The sequence below is a fragment of the Pleurodeles waltl genome, chromosome 6 (genome assembly GCF_031143425.1).
Source record: "Pleurodeles waltl isolate 20211129_DDA chromosome 6, aPleWal1.hap1.20221129, whole genome shotgun sequence".
Taxonomy (NCBI): Eukaryota; Metazoa; Chordata; class Amphibia; order Caudata; family Salamandridae; genus Pleurodeles; species Pleurodeles waltl.
Window position 1 is genome coordinate 1,715,908,183 of NC_090445.1, and position 20,527 is coordinate 1,715,928,709.

At 42.1% G+C, this 20,527-nt stretch overlaps 1 protein-coding gene across 1 annotated transcript in view; it reads right to left on the reverse strand.

Moving 5' to 3' along the window:
• The window catches only part of TAP1 (transporter 1, ATP binding cassette subfamily B member), a 204,680-nt gene that overhangs the window by 89,881 nt on the left and 94,272 nt on the right, over window positions 1–20,527 (reverse strand). Inside the window, exons 3-5 of the mRNA XM_069241937.1 lie at window positions 19,305–19,419; window positions 11,400–11,530; window positions 10,262–10,467 (exon numbers count right to left, since the gene is read on the reverse strand). Of these exons, the coding sequence (XP_069098038.1) occupies window positions 10,262–10,467; window positions 11,400–11,530; window positions 19,305–19,419 (452 nt within the window). The remainder of the gene's footprint in view (window positions 1–10,261; window positions 10,468–11,399; window positions 11,531–19,304; window positions 19,420–20,527) is intronic.

The window sequence follows — 20,527 nt, forward strand, 5'->3', positions numbered from 1 at the left end:
ATGATAAGCCTAGCTGCTTGCCCACACTCCCACAAAAAGAGCACTAGACCTATCTATTTCTGCCTCTGCAAACCTTTGGGGATCCACTGGACCCTCTGCACAGTGTACTTCTCTTAGTACACTATATAGGGAGCCAGCTTCCTACACACCTCTTCTTCAATTGCATCCACATTAACCAAATGAGAGAGAATATCTGCCAACCAACTAATCACTCCAGGTCTATAGTCAACAATTAAATCATATTTTTTCAATGAAATAACAAATCTCTTGATCCTTGAAGAGATTGCATCTAATCCCCTTTTGTAGAAAACATCTTTCGAATTTTTATGATCTGAAAGCACCCTAACCTTCATGCCTGAAATCAAATTTCTGAATCTTCCCAAAGTCCAATAAATGGTTAGAGCTTCTTTCTGAATTACTGAATAAATTAACTCTGATCCTTTTAAGCACCTAGATGCACAAGCAATTAATTGTTCACTCCATTCCTTTTCTGCATTAGTGTAGCTCCAATTCATTTTGCCCTGGCATCTGTTATAATGTATGTTTCTTCACCAGGGACAAAAGCTTGCAAACTGGAGGCATTCTCTAAATCTTCCTTTACAGATATGAACCCTTTACAACAGTCGGAACCCCATTCAAAATTGACATTTTTGCACAATAGCTTCCTTAAATGAATTGTTTTATCTGCATAATTCGGAATGGATTTACAGCAGTATTCTACCATACCTAGAAAAGATACCAGGTCCTCTTTGTTACAAGGTTCTTGTAATTTTACAATGATGTCAATCAATTTGTTTTTTGGAAATACACCTTGCCCTGTAATATGATGTCCCAGATAGTTGACTTCTTGTACACAAAAGTTACACTTATCTTTTCTCTCTGTCAAATCTGTACACACCCTTAAGTGGTGCTCCTCCTTCGTACTTTCAAAAATCAATAAATCATCTTGATAACATTTTACTCCCACAGTAAATTCGGCATTATTCATTGAAATACAAAGGCTGCAGAAACCAAACCAAATGGCATCCTCAAAAATGTAAAAGTACCCATAGGTGTGATAAATGCAGTCAACTCTTGTGAAGATCTCTTGAGCTCAATTTGATGATATGCGGACGCTAAATCCAACATTGTGAAAAACTTTGCACTTGCTAATGTTGAAACAATTTCTTCAATATTAGGAAGAGGAAATCTGTCAACAGCAATCTCCTTAGCAAGTGCCTGCATGTCTATGCACAAATGAATTTCACCGGAGCCTTTCTTAGCTACGACAATAAGGGCCAACCAGTCAGTTCCTTCTACTGGTCCAATAGTCTTTAATGCAATCAAATGTTCAATCTCTCTTTGCACACCCACTGGCCCATTCAATGGTATTCTTCTTACAATCACAGGTTTCACTCCACTCTTTAGTTTTATGTGATGTTTGTAACCTTTAAAACAACCTAATTCATCTTGGAAAACATCCTTTATTTCCACTTCAAAATTAAATAAGGTTCCATTTCATTCTTGTACTTGTGGTACAGCATTTGGATTTAACATGACTCCTAACAAATGTTGATGTGACCACCCCAGTAAAGCATCTTTTCTATTTGCAATATAGACCTTCCCACCAACTATTCTTTCACCAAGTTCAATGTAAGCTGTAAAATATCCAAACATCTTTATCAGTACTCCACTATAAACCACTGGTCAAATGTCCATTTTTATATAATTTCACTTTATCCTTAAAGTACATGTCAAAGATTTTCTTACAGATCATGATGAGATGTGAACACGAATCTAACTTCATGTTTATTTCTACTCCTTCAATTTTTACTGTACATGATAGATGTTCAATCTGTACCATTTTCACTTGGGATACAATCTCCTTAACTTCTTGAGGTGCATATTTCGTTATCTTCCTTCTACAGCATTTTGAGAAATTACCTTTATTTATTACTTTCTGGCACATCAGATTTTTTATTTTTGCCATGACTTACAATCTCTTCATCCTTCAAATTATTTTCTTCCACTTTGTTCTTAGCACTGCTTAGTTCATCAACACAGTTGACCATGTGTTCCACATGTTTAGCAATTGCAAAGCCCTCTTCCAAAGGAGGTACACCCTCTAACCACAACCCTTCTCTTATTTTATCATTGCACACTTCAATACAAACTGTGCCCTTAATCTTTCTTCACTTGCCCCTCCAAATTTACAACTACACGCAATTTTTCTAAGACTTGTCACAAATTCCTTCACAGACTCATCTTTTGCCTGCTCCCTTAATCCAAAATAATATCTCTCCATTATAATGCTTACTTGTGGGAGTTAATATCTATCCAGTTTTAAAATACAAATGTAATACTCATTCAGCGATCTTTGGTCAGCGGTGCACCTCTCCACCTAGACAGTGTAATAATAATGAATATTTACGTTCTGCACTTAGATTTGTGCCACATATCCTTGCATAATTGACAAGGATTTTCTCCCACTTCGGCCATTTTATGGTTAGTTCACCAAGACTAGATAAGAAAAATGGAGGAGGAGCATTGTTTATGCTCACCCACAATATGATTTGTGAAACTCAAAAATAAATACGTTTTACAAATATATATCAAACTGCAAATTCTATTTCCAATTTAAATGTTTATGTTTTGTAAGGGCTAGAAGTACAACCTTAAACTTTTAACTTTGTCTCATATTTCATAACTTTTTCCAATGGCACCATCTAAAAATCAAAGTCATATATAATTAAAGATTTAATTAGTTGATTCAATAAATAACCAGATGAAGTGAGTACTTCAATGATGTGGTGTGCCAATAACTGAATTTAATATACTTAAACATGAGGGGTGCCAATCACCAACAGTAATGGGCACTTTATTAATTTGGTCTGCCAATCACCTAAGAAATAAATCAGAGAGCTTCTTTATTAATTTGTGCAGTCTAATTACGAAGAAGTCCAATAACATTGAGACAGATATACGGTGTACCAATCACCGACGATGAGGATAATCAGCACTCTTTTACTGCCCATGTCGATGTCTAAATCTGAAGTATTTAAAAATGAATGGGAAATATCCCAACTCTCTAAGATGGCTGCCATGCATCGTCAGACAAGCAATTAGGAATTAGGCTATTTTCTAAGGCAAGTAGAGCTTGTGTGGTGCTCGCTTCGTGGATGTGTGGAACACCGTGACATCGTGTGCACATGATGTCAGGATGTTCCATGTTCTGGAATTGAGGTTCGATCTCCTGTGAGGCGGTTTATTTCTCTGTGCCCCTGCTGCTCATGGCCGTTTCTTCTTTACTGCGAAAAAAAATATTTGCTGTTCGAACCACTACGTTTCGGAACATCCTTTCAAGTGGCGAGGAGGGTTAAATGGAAACTGTGGTGAGCTGCGATGGAGATTAAGGATTTATGGGCATAAAACGACGTATGTCCATTACGTTTATAGCTTGGTTGGCCAGCATATGCTTTCACGACTTTCTGAAGATGCTCTTAAATGTGTACATTGAAGAGGAACAGAGGCGTGAGGCACGGAGAGTTGTGCTACAATTTCTGTGAGTAACAGTACTGAACTCAAAGTGTTTGGGGCACAGAGAACAACCGCGGAATCCTCCAGCATCAGAGGAATTGCATGAGCGCAAGCGCTGCACGAGCGCCGGCTGTAAAACGGTTGATTGGCACGCGTTGACTGCAGCGCAGTGTGAAATGATAATCACGAGCTGTTGCAGACATTGAGGGACAGCTATTAAACGATAGCAGCGTTTGAACAGTTAATAATAAAGGAGTATTTCCTTATGAACACTCACCTGGTGTATGAAGTTGAAGACGTCAACTGCGATCGCTTTGTTTTTTTTTTCTTTTACAAAGCGCAACAACATAAAAGAAGGACTTCTGATCTTGATTTTCAGAACAGCCATTTTGATTTGGGACTCTCTTCAAAAAAATATATAAACGCTTATGGCAATTGTCGTTTTTTTTCCTTATGTAAAAGGTCAAAACACTTTAATTGTGCTAAGTACTTTTATTTAACAATAGTTTTTTTTTCTTTTTCATCATTATCCTGGTATTTTACTCTGGTATTTTTGTTATATAGTTATTATACAATTTTTAGAATGCAAAACGTAGTACCTCCAGCACCTTTTTTACAGGAACCAGGGGACCCATCCCTTGAATGGAAACTATGGCTACGATCCTTCAAGGCATATTTAGGTGCTATTGATGGCCATAAATTTAGACCGGAAAGGAAGAAGAGTTTATTGTATTATCATTTGGGAATTGAGGGCCAGAACATATTTGATCATCTCCCAGCTTATGAAATGGGTGAAGAAGAAGAATTAGACGAATTTGATATGGCCAGTGCACAACTGGACAAATACTTCATCAAAACAAAAAACAGTGTGGTACATCGTTACAAATTCTTCACTAGGTCACAAAGTCCAAGTGAGAATATTGATACTTTTATAACAGCATTAAAGGTACTTGCAGCTAAGTGTGAATTTGAGAATTTTACCTCTCAACTTATTAGAGATCAGCTAGTTGACAGGTGTTATTCAAAAACAATTCAAGAGAAACTACTGACATGTAAATATCCTTCGCTGGATGAAGCCATTGATATTGCTAACAGTATTGAATCTTCAATGGAGGATGCCACACAATTAGAGGTAATATTGTCCAATACAACCATATCTGGAGCAGTCATAAGTGTGCAAAGTTGTAACAACAAAAAACTTAAATACAGCAAATATAATCAGAAACCTATCTGTTACAGGTGTGGTTCTTCAGCCCATGTTTATTCTTACAAGAACTGTCCAGTGACAAATCAACAATGTAGAAATTGTAACAAGATGGGACATTTTGCAAGAGTGTGTAGAAGTACCAGAAAGAGTAATGTTTGCTGTGTGCTGAGTGATGACACTGAGAATGTTTCTGAAGAAAAGATTAATGAAAATATACCAGTGGTTAAAGATACTTCCACTTTGTCAAACAAGACTGTTGTTGATCCAGTTGTTGATATATCAATTGAAGGGATAAAGATAAAACTTTTAGTTGATACGGGAGCTCATATCACTATAGATCTCAAGAAAAATGTAAAGAAAATTGGGCCTCTAAAACTCTTCATCCTCCAGATGTTTCTACTGTTGCATTTGAAGGGAGTAAGATTGATTTGATTGGTTACTTTTTGGCTTCAATGACCATTTCAGATTAGACTTTGAGTGGAAAAATGTATGTTGCTAAGAAAGGGATCAATGTTCTAGGGCTACTTCATCAGGCAGAATTTAATTTGACCATCAAGTCTGGACGAGACAAACCTGTTGTTATGGAAAAAGGAAGTTTGAGTCCAGTTACGGCTGTTTATAGTCATATTAGTGATTAGCAGCAGAAATTTAAGAAAGTATTCCAAGAGCAACTAGGAAATATTACTAATTTGACACACACAATAAAGCTTAAACAGGGTGCTGTTCCTGTCAAACACAAGTTAAGGAATGTACCTTTGAGTGTGAGAACAGAGTTGTCTAAACTTTTGAGAGATATGTGTGAGCAAGGTATAATTGAGAAGGTTGAAGCTACCTTGTGGTTGTCTCTCATAGTTTTAGCTAAGAAAAGGACAGGAGATTTAAGGATGTGTGTAGACTTGAGAAGTATAAACAATGCTATTTGGGTGGACAGTTTTCCCCTACCAAGAATTGATGATTTGATTACAAAGATCAGTTCATCCAGTTGGTTCACTAAGCTAGATTTAAGGTCTGCGTACCATCAGGTGGAATTAGATGTGGATTCAAGACACGTAACTGCTTTTGTTACTCCTGATGGAACTTTTCAATTCTGTAGATTACCTTTTGGGTTAGCCTCTGCCGCTGCAGCTTTCCAAAGACTGATGTCAGACATGTTCCTGGATAATCTCAATGTGGTGGATTTTCAGGATGATATTCTGGTCTTTTCTGATGATGAATTAACACATGAACATTTTTGGGAAAATGTACTAAGTACATTGGAAGGCAGAGGTGTGACATTAAGGAAAGATAAATGTATTTTTAAAACTAGGGAGATTGAGTATCTAGGTCATGTTTTGTCAAAAGAAGGTATTAAACCCAAACCAAGTTTGGTAAAAAGCATTTTAGAAGCTCCTGCACCTAAATCTAGAGATCAATTATTATCTTTCCTTGGTTTATGTGAATTCTATGCTAAATTTTTATGGAATTTTGCAAAGAACACTGAGTGTTTCAGAGCAGTGTTGAAGAAACCGACATTTCAGTGGACAGGTGAATGTAATAGGATGTTTGAATAAATTAAACATGAAATTGTCAATTTGCCAGCTTTGCAACCTTTCTCAGAATGAAAGTGTACCATTGTGATGGTTGATACATGTGAATATGGTCTAGGAGCTGTTTTATAGCAGTTGTCAGGTGATAGAAATAAAACTACAGTAGGGTTTCCATCAAGGACTTTACAACAAGTTGAAGGTAAATATTCTGTAATTGAAAAGTAACTTTTGGCGTGTGTATGGAATATTGAGAAGTTCAAACAATATCTGTGGGGTAGGCCTTTTGTCTTAAAGACTGATCATCGGCCTCTTGTTGAGGTTTTGTAAGGTAAAAAAATGACACGTTCAACAGCTTGCATTGCAAGGTTGTCAGCTAAGCTTTTGGAATTCACATTTTCTGTTGAATACATCCCTGGTGGAAAAAACAGAAGGGCGGATTGTTTGTCAAGATTAACTATTGAAGATAATGATGAACATGAGTCAGAAACAGAGGTTGAGAAATGTTTTGTTGCCTGTGTCACTGAGAATGACTTGCCTTTGAGCGAAAGAGAATGGGTTGATACTGTTCTTAAAGACAAATTATTGTGTGAAGTGATGTGCATGGTTAGATCGGGTTGGCCCAAGGAGAAGAGTTTATCATCAGAGTTGCAATTGTTTTGGAAAGTATCAGATGAACGATCTATTGAAGGAGATAAGTTGGTTAGAGGTAACAAACTTATTCCGCCAGAATGTTTGAGGAGGAATCAAATTGCTACAGCTCATGCTGGTCATTTGGGTGCCACAATCACAAAAAGGAAGTTGAGATCTGATTTTTGGTGGCCTAGGATGGATAAAGAAATTGATGACTATGTTAAAAGTTGAACAAGGTGCTGCACAAGTAACAAAGTATTAGTCACTGAAGGTGTTACTGATATATTTGTTCCTTCTCCAACGAGAGCCTGGCAAAACATTTGTCTTGATTTTCTTGTCCCATATCACATTTTGCCTCCTGACATGAGGTATTTTGTTGTGATAATAGATCACTTATCAAGGTGGGTGGAAGTGGAGCTGGTGAGGTTTCCCACAACTCAGGCTGTGATTGATTGCTTAAGGAAAGTTTTTAATCAAGAAGGTTTTCCGGAACAGATTTTAACGGATAACAGAGTTCAATTTGTCTCCATGGAAATGCGTAAATTTTTGGGCAAATGTGGAATTAAACACATCAGAACTCCTCTTTATTATCCACAGAGTAATGGTATGGTAGAGCGCTTTAATCGTGTGTTGGTAGATTGTATTCAGGCCTCATACAGAAATAATTTGTCGATAGAGCCATCAAAGATTTAGTGTGGTCTTATCGTACTACGCCTCATATCGCCACAGGTAAAACTCCATTTGAACTTATGAGGGGAAGAATGGCATCGACTGAGCTGTGTCCTTTTTGGATGATAAAGTTGTTCCATGAGGGAAGTAATGTAAAGGAGATATGGCAAGTTGCTGGATACAATGCCAACAGTGCTGGTATGAAAAGGTCAACAGGAGTAGGTAACAGAAATGGAAAGTTGCAGGTGGGTGATTGGGTGAGAGTTAAAAATCCTGTGTTGGTCAGAAAGGGTCTTTTGAAATTTAAGGATTCTCAACAAATTATTGATTTACGTAAGAATGCTGTGAAATTATCAGATGGAACTTGGTGGGACACTTCTCGCATAGCACTGGATCCACTTTCACAGAGGCAATTTTGTATTAGTCAACCAATCAAGAGGGTCAGAAAAAGTGAAGTTGTGGTCCCAGATGTTAGTGATAAGCACAAGTTTAGAAGAAGCACAAGAATTTGTCAAAAGTCAAAGAAGTTTCAAGATTTTATTTTGTCATGAAGATGTATTTAGTTTTATTTCTTTTTCCTTTTCCACTGTTGGTTTTCATTATGTACTGTAAAAGTTTTTGTTTGATTTAGTAGCATTTGGACTATTTATCTATTTTTTTTAAAAAGAGGGGAGAAATGTGGTGGTCGCATCGTGGATTTGTGGAACACCGTGACATTGTGTGCGCATGATATCAGGATGTTCCATGTTCTGGAATTGAGGTTCGATCTCCTGTGAGGCGGTTAATTTCTCTGTGCCCCTGTTGTTCATGGACGTTTCTTCTTTACTGCGAAATAAATATTTGCTGTTCGAACCACTACTTTTCGGAACATACTTTCAGCTTGCTATTTTAAAATATCCTAATCCTCCAAGATGGTCACCATGTGTCATCACACAAACAAATAGGTTATTTTCTATAGTGAGTAGAACTTGTTTTTAAACATTGAACGCTCTTTCAAAAGTCAATACAGCGTATAAACTCCGAGTGGTGACGCTGAACCGCAAATGCATTCCAGAAGACGTTGCACACACGGCCAAACACCAATCCCAACAGTCTCACCAGCACAGTGGTTGCTCCCAATGACTTCAAATGGCACACTTCTACTTCAGGATCAACTCTCTCTTCATTTCCAAGACGTTTCCAGCGTGGTGAGTACTGCTACTCCTCAGCGCATGAATGCTTCAAACTGTAGATGCTGAGGTGAGTACCGGGGACTTCATCCCGTACCTCGTTGCCAAATAATGAGGTGTTTACCACATTAGAATAAACACACAGGCCTTAGATGATCTAATAAGATGAGTGCTTTTATTCACCTCATCCATCAAACGGTCAGCACATCAACTGACAACCTAGAATGTTAACAATGCTCTTAAGTGTAATTTAGGAACACTCATGTTCAAAGGTTCCATATGAGAACCTAGCCGTGTCATCTCACGCTTGGGACACACCTTTGGGTAGAGGTATAGAAGGTCGTACCTACCCTTCATCGACTCTATGTTGTTTCATACCAAGTCCTGATGAAGACCCTGTTAGATGTAAGTACACAACTCATAAGAGGGTTGAAACGTCGACAGTTCTACATTCTGACTGCACTCTGTACTTCCTGGGCATTCAAGGATAAATGCAAATGAGCCCATGTGTAAGAGACTACTGAATGGACAATTGTGGCAGGCCAATCAAAGAGTCTGAATTGTTTCATGTTCCCTATCAGAATCCCATTATTATAAAATACATGTCATTCTCTAACATTACTGAGTTGTTCGGGCCTACATGTTCTTTTTGTATGAATTTACTACAAAAGCATTTGCGCAGTTACTGATTGCGGTAATTGACAACGATTTACATCCGTCAGAACCTCTTCTTGTTTACGCACCACGTGATACCAGGTTGTGAATAATAGAGGGTTTCCCCACTGATGCCTAATGACCAAAGAATCAGCAGGCACTACTGGGAGGTCGTTTTCTGTTTGATATCTGGACCAACCTGTTCAATGGGAGAGGATGATCTAAACTATCCAAAGCCGCAGATGATGGTTTTGGAGAATCAACCAACCCTCACATTTACTTACAAGAGAACTTATCCCAAACACCGTACACGCTGTTGAGCAAAATTCACATTCTCAAATGGAACAAGTACTACAGAAACGCTTAATTCATTAAGAACATTATGGCCAATGTAGTGGCAATAATCTATAGTGAAAACTGTCTATTGTATGTGTAATGCAGAACTATTTCTCACATATGTTACTCAGAGGAGGAAATACTTCAGATTAGTTATTCAAAGGAAGAGATAAATTAGTTTAGATTTGCTGATTCCACTTTAGAAGTGTGTCCAGATGCAATACTGTCACTGGTATGTTCTACTTCTAGAATGAGATTGCATTTTCTGATTTTATATATCTAGGCCCTACATAGCAAAGCTTTCATACATCATTGTATACCTTCCTTATCAGCTATAATTTAACAGCTGTTCCCAATATACGTTTCTGAAATGTATATTGCATGCATTTTACATTCAGAGATCTCAGTGTTGCTCATAAGAGTTGTAGTCAAAATATTTCCTAAATAAATAATAATTACATTAAACTAATCTCCTTAACACTCAGAGCTCAGGGAAACCAGACCCTTCCCTCATATGCTGCAGCAATCCCTCCCAGCTGCTGCCCAGAACTCACCTGGTAGAAGGTTCCAGAGAGTTTTGGAATGACCAGGAGGATGGGGATTCCGATGAGTGTGAACAGCGCCAGCTTCCAGGACACCCAGAGCATGAAGGCGTAGAGAAAGACTGCCCTCATGAAGTACCACATCAGCAGGCTCAGCTTCTCGCTCAGAGACTCACTCATCGTGTTGGTGTCCGTTGTGATCCGGGAGGTGATTGCGCCTGTGAGCGGAACAAGTTATACGGCACACTAGGGCGTGATCTCAAATGAGAAGCTGAAATCTTAATAAATATTACGACTGGAAGCTCCTCTTAACCAAAAGAGATGCTTTCCAATGCAGACCTGGGAGAGGGCAGGAATATGCACAGGCTAGAAAAATTTGAAATTCAGGACTATATAGATGATTTGGAGTTTTTAACAGCTAGGGCTTGGGGATTTTTCATATGAGAAAATTTCTGGGAGATAGGACTGGAGTATTTAAAAAACTTTGGATTTTAGACAACCGGAAGAGAAGGTTTCCCCATGAACAGCGATTGTAAGATGTTTGTGACTTGGGCCTTTCCCCACAGGGTTCCCAAGGGTAAGGGACATAGAAAGTTTTCATATAGAGGATTTGGGGATTTTTAAAACTGAGACATTCATGATTTGCAAGGACGGGTTCTGGAGGTCTGAAGATGCAACATTTCAGACTTTTAATTAATTTTAAATTTCTTTTGTTTTTAAGTTTAACTCCATTGGGCTCAAGGCCAATAAGAGAGCAGAACAAAAGACCTATTGATTTAAAGACCTGGATCTATCAGATGAATGGTCATTAGGCTCATTAGGGTTGCTCTGGAAGATCCTGAATTCAAGTGAAATAACATTCAAAATCCTTCAGTGTGTGATCCAGCAGTTTGAATCTAAGGATACAGCCCAGGGAATTTACGTTCCATGCAGCTGTGATTTCTCTGAGCCTGGATTGGGACTTTAAAACAAAAAAATCTGGAATATCAGGGACCAGGAATAGGAGTGCCTCAGAATTGAATTATATATTTTAGACACTGGAATCACCAAGACTCGTGTGGGCGATGAACTGTATACCTGTGTCTTCCCAGGAACTGGACACTAACATGTTATAGATGGAGTTTGGACTGATAATGAGAATCATACTCACCTGTTGATATTGTGTCAAAGAAGGCGATGTCCTGTTTCAGAACAGCCTCAAAGACCTGCCCCTGGATTCCCATGTGGACGAGGCTCATGGTGAAGTAGTAGATGTTGTCGCAGAGGCACTCTGTCACTGCGCTGTTGTAGAAAGCAAGAAGACACAGCTAAGGCCTGTGATCCAAAACACTGTTCATATGCAATGTGAATCCTATCCCAAACTCCCTACAGAGATGAACACAAGATCAATCAATTTCAGCAATGAACCGAGATACAGAAAATAGGCAACTAAACAGCGATAAAAAGTCCTGGATGTGAATGTCCCCTGCATGGGGCACAGTGTTGTTCCCGTACCTTAAGTGCCCACCCTGCAGACGTCTGGTATCCTGGTTTTTGATTTGGACCATATCCTTGTACTAATTTAACCGATGCGCAGAGGCCCAGATCTGCCTCTTGACACAGTGAGGTCCTGGACCTGTCCTGGGGGTGCAGAAAGAGTGCCCCTAGTGCTGACAGTGCACTAATGTCCCTGTCATGGGTTTAGCATGTACAGCATGTATAATCCATCCCAAGTATAGGTTGTGTGCATGTTTGAGCATGTAGCTGTGTGGTGTGTGCATTGTATGTATGAATGAACCAGTGTAATGTAGGCGTGCGGGACCTGCTTGGGATACCCCTGACTTCCTGAATAAGATGGAGGTGGGACAGACCATGGAAGATTACTGCTGTCAGTCCTAAAGCTGGAGGGAGGAAACCTAGATGCTAAAATGGGCAGAGAGGACACCAGGCTCCTTTAAACATTCAAGTCGGCCTCTTGCTGAGAGGAGCTGCTGAATATTCTTCCTGAAGTGCTGCCGTTTGATAGGCGGTTCGGGTAAAGGAACTCTTTGGGTGATGCCAGCCTTTTGTCTATCCCTGTTCACTGATCAGTGTGACAGATTATAGCAGGTGTAGGAAGCCCCCTCTTTGTGTCGCTGTTGTAGGTTCTCCAGGCAGAAGATTAACCTACTGTGAGGAGCACCATGCTACACAAAGGCTTTGTCTGGAGAGGACACTGGGAAGAACCACCCATAACTGGTTAGAAAGTGCTGAGAGTCAATTCACATCTCCTGTCTGCCTTGACTGTATAAATGTGAGAGCCACTGACCCGGTTGCTTCAGTTTCATGTTATATTTAACCAAGGAAGGGGGTTGTCCTCAGAGTACTCAGAGGGCCGCTGTGCAACCACAGCTAGTACCAGCCTAAAACCCAACTTCCAAGAGGAGAGGGAATATAACCTGAAGTTTTGCTTTGTTAGAAGAAGCTGTTCATCTAACCTGAAGTACCTACACACCAGCTTGTCTGATGAGAAAGGGAACAAGCCTGTCAACCCTGCAGGAGGAGTGACTGTCCAGGGATAGTCAACCAGGAAGAGCCTAGTGATGTTGGAGTCTGTCAGAGAAGGAAATGATCTGCGAGCCCCAGAAGTGATGGGCACCAGTTTGTCTGGCATTGTGGTGCCAGGCCAGAATTGCAGGTCTGTGTCTTAGAAGTTTTACTACTGCCAACTGCATTATAAAAAGAAGTGGGATGGTGGTCGACATTGCTGATGAGTCAAGAAGTGCGACTGCAGCTGGACGTCCCCTTTGTGACCAAGAATTGCGCCAAGGCAGTCCTTGTCACTGTGATCAAGAAGTGTGCCTGTGGCTGTTTATGGTGCCATTGGGATACCCCACCCTCTCTTTCAAATGGTGAGTCCTCACCTGTAACATATCACAAGTGACCAGGATGTGAGTCAGAAGACAGGCCATGCAAATCCAGGTCTGTGTTGGTGCCAGAGAAGCTTGGACAGGGGTGTCTGCTATTGTCCCCCTAAAAGCATGAGCGAGTGAAGACATGTACCAGTTCCCCAGAAAAATGCAAACAATACATGATCCGCCTTGCAGCTGCAATGGATAGACAGCCACTAAGTAGTGGTTGTTGGTGTTTGCTGGAGTTCTCACTGCTGTGGAGCAGGATCCCAGTGGATGCAGGTGAAAGATTGGACAGCTCCCTGTACCCACACTGGGGGATTGGCTCAGAGGGACCCTGCCTAGCCAAGTGGAATCCCCACTGTACTCGGTGGTCTCCCCTCCTGCTGGAGCCTGCTGGGTTCCCCCCTCTGTGCTTTACATAGACGTGTCCCTCACCTGACACTGGTGACAACAAATGAAGCAGAATATCAGTCAATGCTTATTTACTGAATAATTAGAGAACAACTATCAGTATTGAGTAGTAACAGTTCTCTCTGTCTTTATTCTTTTGTCTCCTCAGAAAAACTTAAACTGAGTGTGAGAAATGCATGTCTGTCTTCCACCAGTGCATTTTTATTGTATCTAAATTCTTCATTTTATCCTCACTCTGTTCTCTCCTTCTTTCACTCCCAGTGCACTTTGGTGCCCTTACTGGGGGCAAGTATACTCTATGCCCAAGCTGTATTCATTTGTTTCTACTAATTTCAGATTAGGGGCCACTGTTGTGTAAAATATAAATGTGTACACCTGGGTCCCTAGTGATTTCAGGGTTCACCCTTGTTCTTAATTGCTGCCTCACACCTGCTGCAGGTGTGAATCTTGCATTTGAAGATATGAAAGGTATCTTAATGAACAGGGCTAGCTCAGGGGCTGAACTGACTAGCAGATGACAGTCAGGGGCCGTATTACGAATACAACGCCCTTTCTGTGTTTGCGCAATGGCCCACTTTTCGAAAGGTGTGCCCTGTGCAAACAGAGAAAGTGGACCTTATTAAAAAGAATATGCTGCCCACAGGGCAGCTGCGAACGTGCCCTGACCTGGGGGCAACGCATTCAAGAGAAATACAGAGCACATGTTTCAAATCTGCTCTGTGTTTCACTGTGTAGGCAGCAACCCACCTGCAGGTTTAAGGGGGATTATGGATCCCCTTGCAGGCGGGTGTAGGGAGTGACTGCACCCACCTGCATGGGGATAGCTGTGTGGTCCATGGCACACCTCCCCCCCTCCAGAGGGCTGCCTTTTGGAAGCACAGTGAAAGTGCGGCAACTTTTTGTGGTGCACTTTCAGTGTGCCTCTTAAGGGCATGTTTTCCTCTGTGCCCACATCGGTAATACCGCGCAGGCACAGAGGCAAAGTGATTCCCTCATTTGCATGCGGCCACGCCCCCCATGCCAACGAGAGAACACCCTCTAATGATAGTGCTGGTGCAACATGTGTGCCATTGTATCAGTATTACAGAAGGAGCCGCACAAGTGTTTACAGTCCGTTCTGTAATACTTAAGTGACCCAAGGGAGCCCCAATGGGGCGCAAACGCCCATGGAGCCCCTGGGGCACTTCATAATATGGCCCCACCACAGTGAAGGCATCTTTCTAATAAATCATAACTCTCTTCCTATCATGGTCATGACACATGATTTGTGATGTGTGTGTGGTGCTTGACAACACAATAATAGTTGTATGTTTTGTACCTTCCAGAAAGTGTACTTGCTGAGATCTGGACACCAGCCCCACGCATCACATTATGGTGGGAGGTGCTTGACCCTCTGTTGGGAGATCCTCCCACAATCTGGTGGGAGGTCCTCTACTCTCTGGTAGGTGGTCCTCTACTCTCTGGTGGGAGCTCCTCTTCTCTCTAGTGGGAGGTCCTCTACTCTCTGGTGAGAGATCTTCTACTCTATGGTGGGAGGTCCTCTACTCTCTGGTAGTAGGTCCTCTTCTCTCTGGTGGGAGGTCCTTCACTCTCCGGTTGGAGGTCCTCTACTCTCTAACAGGAGGTCCTCTACTCTCTGGTAAGAGGTCTTCTACTCTCTGGTAAGAGGTCCTCTACTCTCTGGGAGGTCCTCTACTCCTCTGGTGGGAGGCCCTCTACTTTCTGGTGGGAGGTCCTCTACTCCCTGGAGGAGGTCCTCTACTCTCAGGTGGGAGGTCCTCTACTCTCTGGGGGGAGGTCCTATTCTCTTGTGGGAGGTCCTCTACTCTCTGATAGTAGGTCCTCTTCTCTCTGGTGGGAGGTCCTCTACTTTCTGGTGGGAGGTCCTCTACTCTCTGATGGTAGGTCCTCTACTCTCTGGTGGGAGGTCATCCACTCTCTGGTGGGAGGTCCTCCACTCTCTGGTGGGAGGTCCTCTACTCTCTGGTGAGAGGTCCTCTACTCTCTGCTGAGAGGTCCTCTACTCTCTGCTGGGAGGTCCTCTACTCTCTGTTGGGAGGTCCTCTACTTTCTGTTGGGAGGTCCTCTACTCTTTGGTAGGAGGTCCTCTGCTCTCTGGTAGGAGGTCCTCTACTCTCTGCTGAGAGGTCCTCTATTCTCTGGTGGGAGGTCCTCTATTCTCTGGTGGGAGGTCCTCTACTCTCTGGTAGGTGGTCCTCTACTCTTTGGTGGGAGGTCCTCTTCTCTCTGGTGGGAGGTCCTCTACTCTCTGATGGGAGGTCCTCCTGAGACGATCCTCAGCTTCAGCAGGCTCAAGTTGATGACACTGAGGGCATCACATGCTGGTTGCACACAGTCTTCATAAGTCACTTCCTCTCCGGAAGGCAAGGTCTGCTTCCTTTATACAGGGAGTGCAGAATTATTAGGCAAATGAGTATTTTGACCACATCATCCTCTTTATGCATGTTGTCTTACTCCAAGCTGTATAGGCTCGAAAGCCTACTACCAATTAAGCATATTAGGTGATGTGCATCTCTGTAATGAGAAGGGGTGTGGTCTAATGACATCAACACCCCATATCAGGTGTGCATAATTATTAGGCAACTTCCTTTCCTTTGGCAAAATGGGTCAAAAGAAGGACTTGACAGGCTCAGAAAAGTCAAAAATAGTGAGATATCTTGCAGAGGGATGCAGCACTCTTAAAATTGCAAAGCTTCTGAAGCGTGATCATCGAACAATCAAGCGTTTCATTCAAAATAGTCAACAGGGTCGCAAGAAGCGTGTGGAAAAACCAAGGCGCAAAATAACTGCCCATGAACTGAGAAAAGTCAAGCGTGCAGCTGCCACGATGCCACTTGCCACCAGTTTGGCCATATTTCAGAGCTGCAACATCACTGGAGTGCCCAAAAGCACAAGGTGTGCAATACTCAGAGACATGGCCAAGGTAAGAAAGGCTGAAAGACGACCACCACTGAACAAGACACACAAGCTGAAACGTCAAGACTGGGCCAAGAAATATCTCAAGACTGATTTTTCTAAGGTTTTATGGACTGATGAAATGAGAGTGAGTCTTGATGGGCCAGATGGATGGGCCCGTGGCTGGATTGGTAAAGGGCAGAGAGCTCCAGTCCGACTCAGACGCCAGCAAGGTGGAGGTGGAGTACTGGTTTGGGCTGGTATCATCAAAGATGAGCTTGTGGGGCCTTTTCGGGTTGAGGATGGAGTCAAGCTCAACTCCCAGTCCTACTGCCAGTTCCTGGAAGACACCTTCTTCAAGCAGTGGTACAGGAAGAAGTCTGCATCCTTCAAGAAAAACATGATTTTCATGCAGGACAATGCTCCATTACAAGCGTCCAAGTACTCCACAGCGTGGCTGGCAAGAAAGGGTATAAAAGAAGGAAATCTAATGACATGGCCTCCTTGTTCACCTGATCTGAACCCCATTGAGAACCTGTGGTCCATCATCAAATGTGAGATTTACAAGGAGGGAAAACAGTACACCTCTCTGAACAGTGTCTGGGAGGCTGTGGTTGCTGCTGCACGCAATGTTGATGGTGAACAGATCAAAACACTGACAGAATCCATGGATGGCAGGCTTTTGAGTGTCCTTGCAAAGAAAGGTGGCTATATTGGTCACTGATTTGTTTTTGTTTTGTTTTTGAATGTCAGAAATGTATATTTGTGAATGTTGAGATGTTATATTGGTTTCACTGGTAATAATAAATAATTGAAATGGGTATATATTTTTTTTGTTAAGTTGCCTAATAATTATGCACAGTAATAGTCACCTGCACACACAGATATCCCCCTAACATAGCTAAAACTAAAAACAAACTAAAAACTACTTCCAAAAATATTCAGCTTTGATATTAATGAGTTTTTTGGGTTCATTGAGAACATGGTTGTTGTTCAATAATAAAATTAATCCTCAAAAATACAACTTGCCTAATAATTCTGCACTCCCTGTATAGAGGGCTGCATAAGATGACTTTCCCATGACAAATTCATATGGCTCCCTTTTGGAAATTTTGAGAATAATCGCTGAAATGTTTAGCACTCCAGGTGAGCCGCTAATATGTGACTTTTCTGCTGATTTTCAGGACATATGTAAAGGCCATTCACATGTGTCTTTGTACTGTCCCTGTTTACATCAGGTCAGCCCCAACTCTGATCCAGTTTAGTAAACAGCTGAATGTGCACTCCTTTAAAGAACACAACACCACAAGACGGCAGCAGTTCACTTCTGCCCCTGAACACACCAACCTCTCCTATCACTCGCTGATGGTGCTCTCTTTACCTGTGACCCCCATTCAGTGCTCCACGGCCTTACAGCTAGGCACTCACAATACCACCTACGTACATACCGCGTATACTGGAGTTAATTCATGAATTACATTTTATAATGAGGTGATTGGTCATCAGATCACCGCACCTCAAGCACTCTCTTACTGCACTCTTTGGCTATTATTGCACATTGGAGAGATTTCACTGTCGGCACACAAGGGGCCTGACTCTTCAAATCTGGCAGGTATTCCTGCAAACGACTGCGTCTGACTTCTTCCTCCAACATCAGTTGTCTACAAATAGTGCCTTACACAAGGTGAGTGCATCCCAGAGAAACACAAGGTCTACCCAGGAGTATAGACCAATTTAGCATCTATTGGGGACTAAGGGCATCATTCAGAACTCAGCGGATGGGTTACTCCGTCACAACTGTGATGGAAATTCCGACTGCCAAAATCTAAATCCTATTGGATATAATGGGATTCAGATTTCGTGATGGATACCTGTCTCTCGTCATGACGGACTAACTCGTCCGATGTGTTCTAAATCAGGCCCTAAAGCTTCAGATCTCCCTGGACATGTGAGAGCAGAGTGACCTCTGCAGAGTCCCAGGTTTGCCCTCTTCCAAATGCACAGAAAGTGGCAGATCTGGTTCACAAGCAGCTCGATGATAGTCTATTGTGATACACTGGAGCGCCATACTCAGTAGCTGAGGGTAAAGTGTATCACAATACAAGGGTGCAACATGCATGTTACCTGGTGTAAAATGTATTGTGATACAAGGGAGCACCATACTCATTAGCTGAGAGTAAGGTGCATCACTGTACAAGGGTGCAAAATGCATGGTACCTGGTGTAAAATGTATTGTGATACAAGGGAGCACCATACTCGTTAGCTGAGAGTAAGGTGTATCACAATACAAGGGTGCAACATGCATGTTACCTGGTGTAAAATCTATTGTGATGCAAGGGAGCGCTATGCTAATTACCTTATGAGAAAGTGTATCACGATACAGGGAAGAACCAAACTCACCACCTGATGACAAAATCTATCACAATACAAGGAAGTGTTATACTGAATACAAGATGGTAAAGTGTATCATGATGGAAGAGTGCACCACACTTAAGATCCGATGATAAAACATATCATGATGTAAGGAAGCATTATACTAAACACTGAACAGTAAAGTGTAACATGATAAAAAGGCACTGCCATACTTGTGAACTGATGATAAACTCTGACCTGATGCTGAAGTCTATTGTGATACAAGAAAGCACCACACTTTAGATCCGATGATAAAACATATCATGCTATAAGGAAGCATTGTACTAAATACTGAATGGTAAAGTGTATCATGATAAAAAGGCACTGCCATACTTGTGAACTGATGATAAATTCTTACCTGATGCTGAAGTCTATCGCGATACAAGAGAGCACCATACATATTACCTGATGGTAAAGTGTATCACCATACAAGGAAGCCTTACCTGGCGATGGTGATAATGGTCATGGCCCTGATGGCACTGACAAAGGCTGAGGGGTCTTCCTTGTTCCCGATCCAGTCTGTCATCCTGCCGGTGTAGTACGGCATCACCATCTCACCTGCAATCAAAGTACAGAGTTCAAGCTGGTCACATCCACCTCATGGGGGTGGTACCACATCCATACCCCCAGGGGTGAACTTTTTCTACATCTGACACTGTCATGAGTTCAACTTACATCACACCAAATTCATACCATTGGGGGGGATCAAGGTACCCCCACATCATCTGATACTACCAGGAGTTTACCTTTCCCCACACTATCTGATTCCACCAGGTGTCCACATAGCCCACACCAGAGGTTGAACTTACCTCACACCCATCCAATACCACCAGAGGTTGCACTTACCTCACACCCATCTAATACCACCAGAGGTTGAATTGACCCCACACCCATCCGACCTCACCAGAGGTTGAACTTACCACAACACCCATCCAATACCACTAGAGGTTGGCCTTACCCCAAAACACATCTAATACCACCAGAGGTTGAACTTCCCTCACACCCATCCAATACCACCAGAGGATGAACTTACCCCAACACCCATCTAATACCACCAGAGGTTGAACTTCCCTCACACCCATCCAATACCACCAGAGGATGAACTTACCCCAACACCCATCTAATACCACCAGAGGTTGAATTTACCTCACACCCATCCAATACCACCAGAAGTTGCACTTAGCTCACACCCATCCAATAGCACCAGAGGTTGAACTTACCCCACCCCCATCTAATACCATCAGAGGATGAACTTACCTTATACCCATCCAGTACTACCAGAGGTTGAACACCCATCCGATACAGTCAGAGATTGAACTTACCCCAACACTCATCTAGTACCACCAGAGGTTGAACTTACCCCACACCGATATAATACCATCAGAGGTTGAACTTACCTCATACCCATTCAATACCACCAGAGGTTGAACTTAGCACACACCCATCCAACAGCACCAGAGGTTGAACTTACCCCAACACCCACCTAGTACCACCAGAGGTTGAACTTACCCCACACTGATATAATACCATCAGAGGTTGAAATTACCTCATACCCATCCAATACCACCAGAGGTTGAACTTAGCACACACCCATCCAACAGAACCAGGGGTTGAACTTACCCCAACACCCACCTAGTAACACCAGAGGTTGAACTTACCCCACACC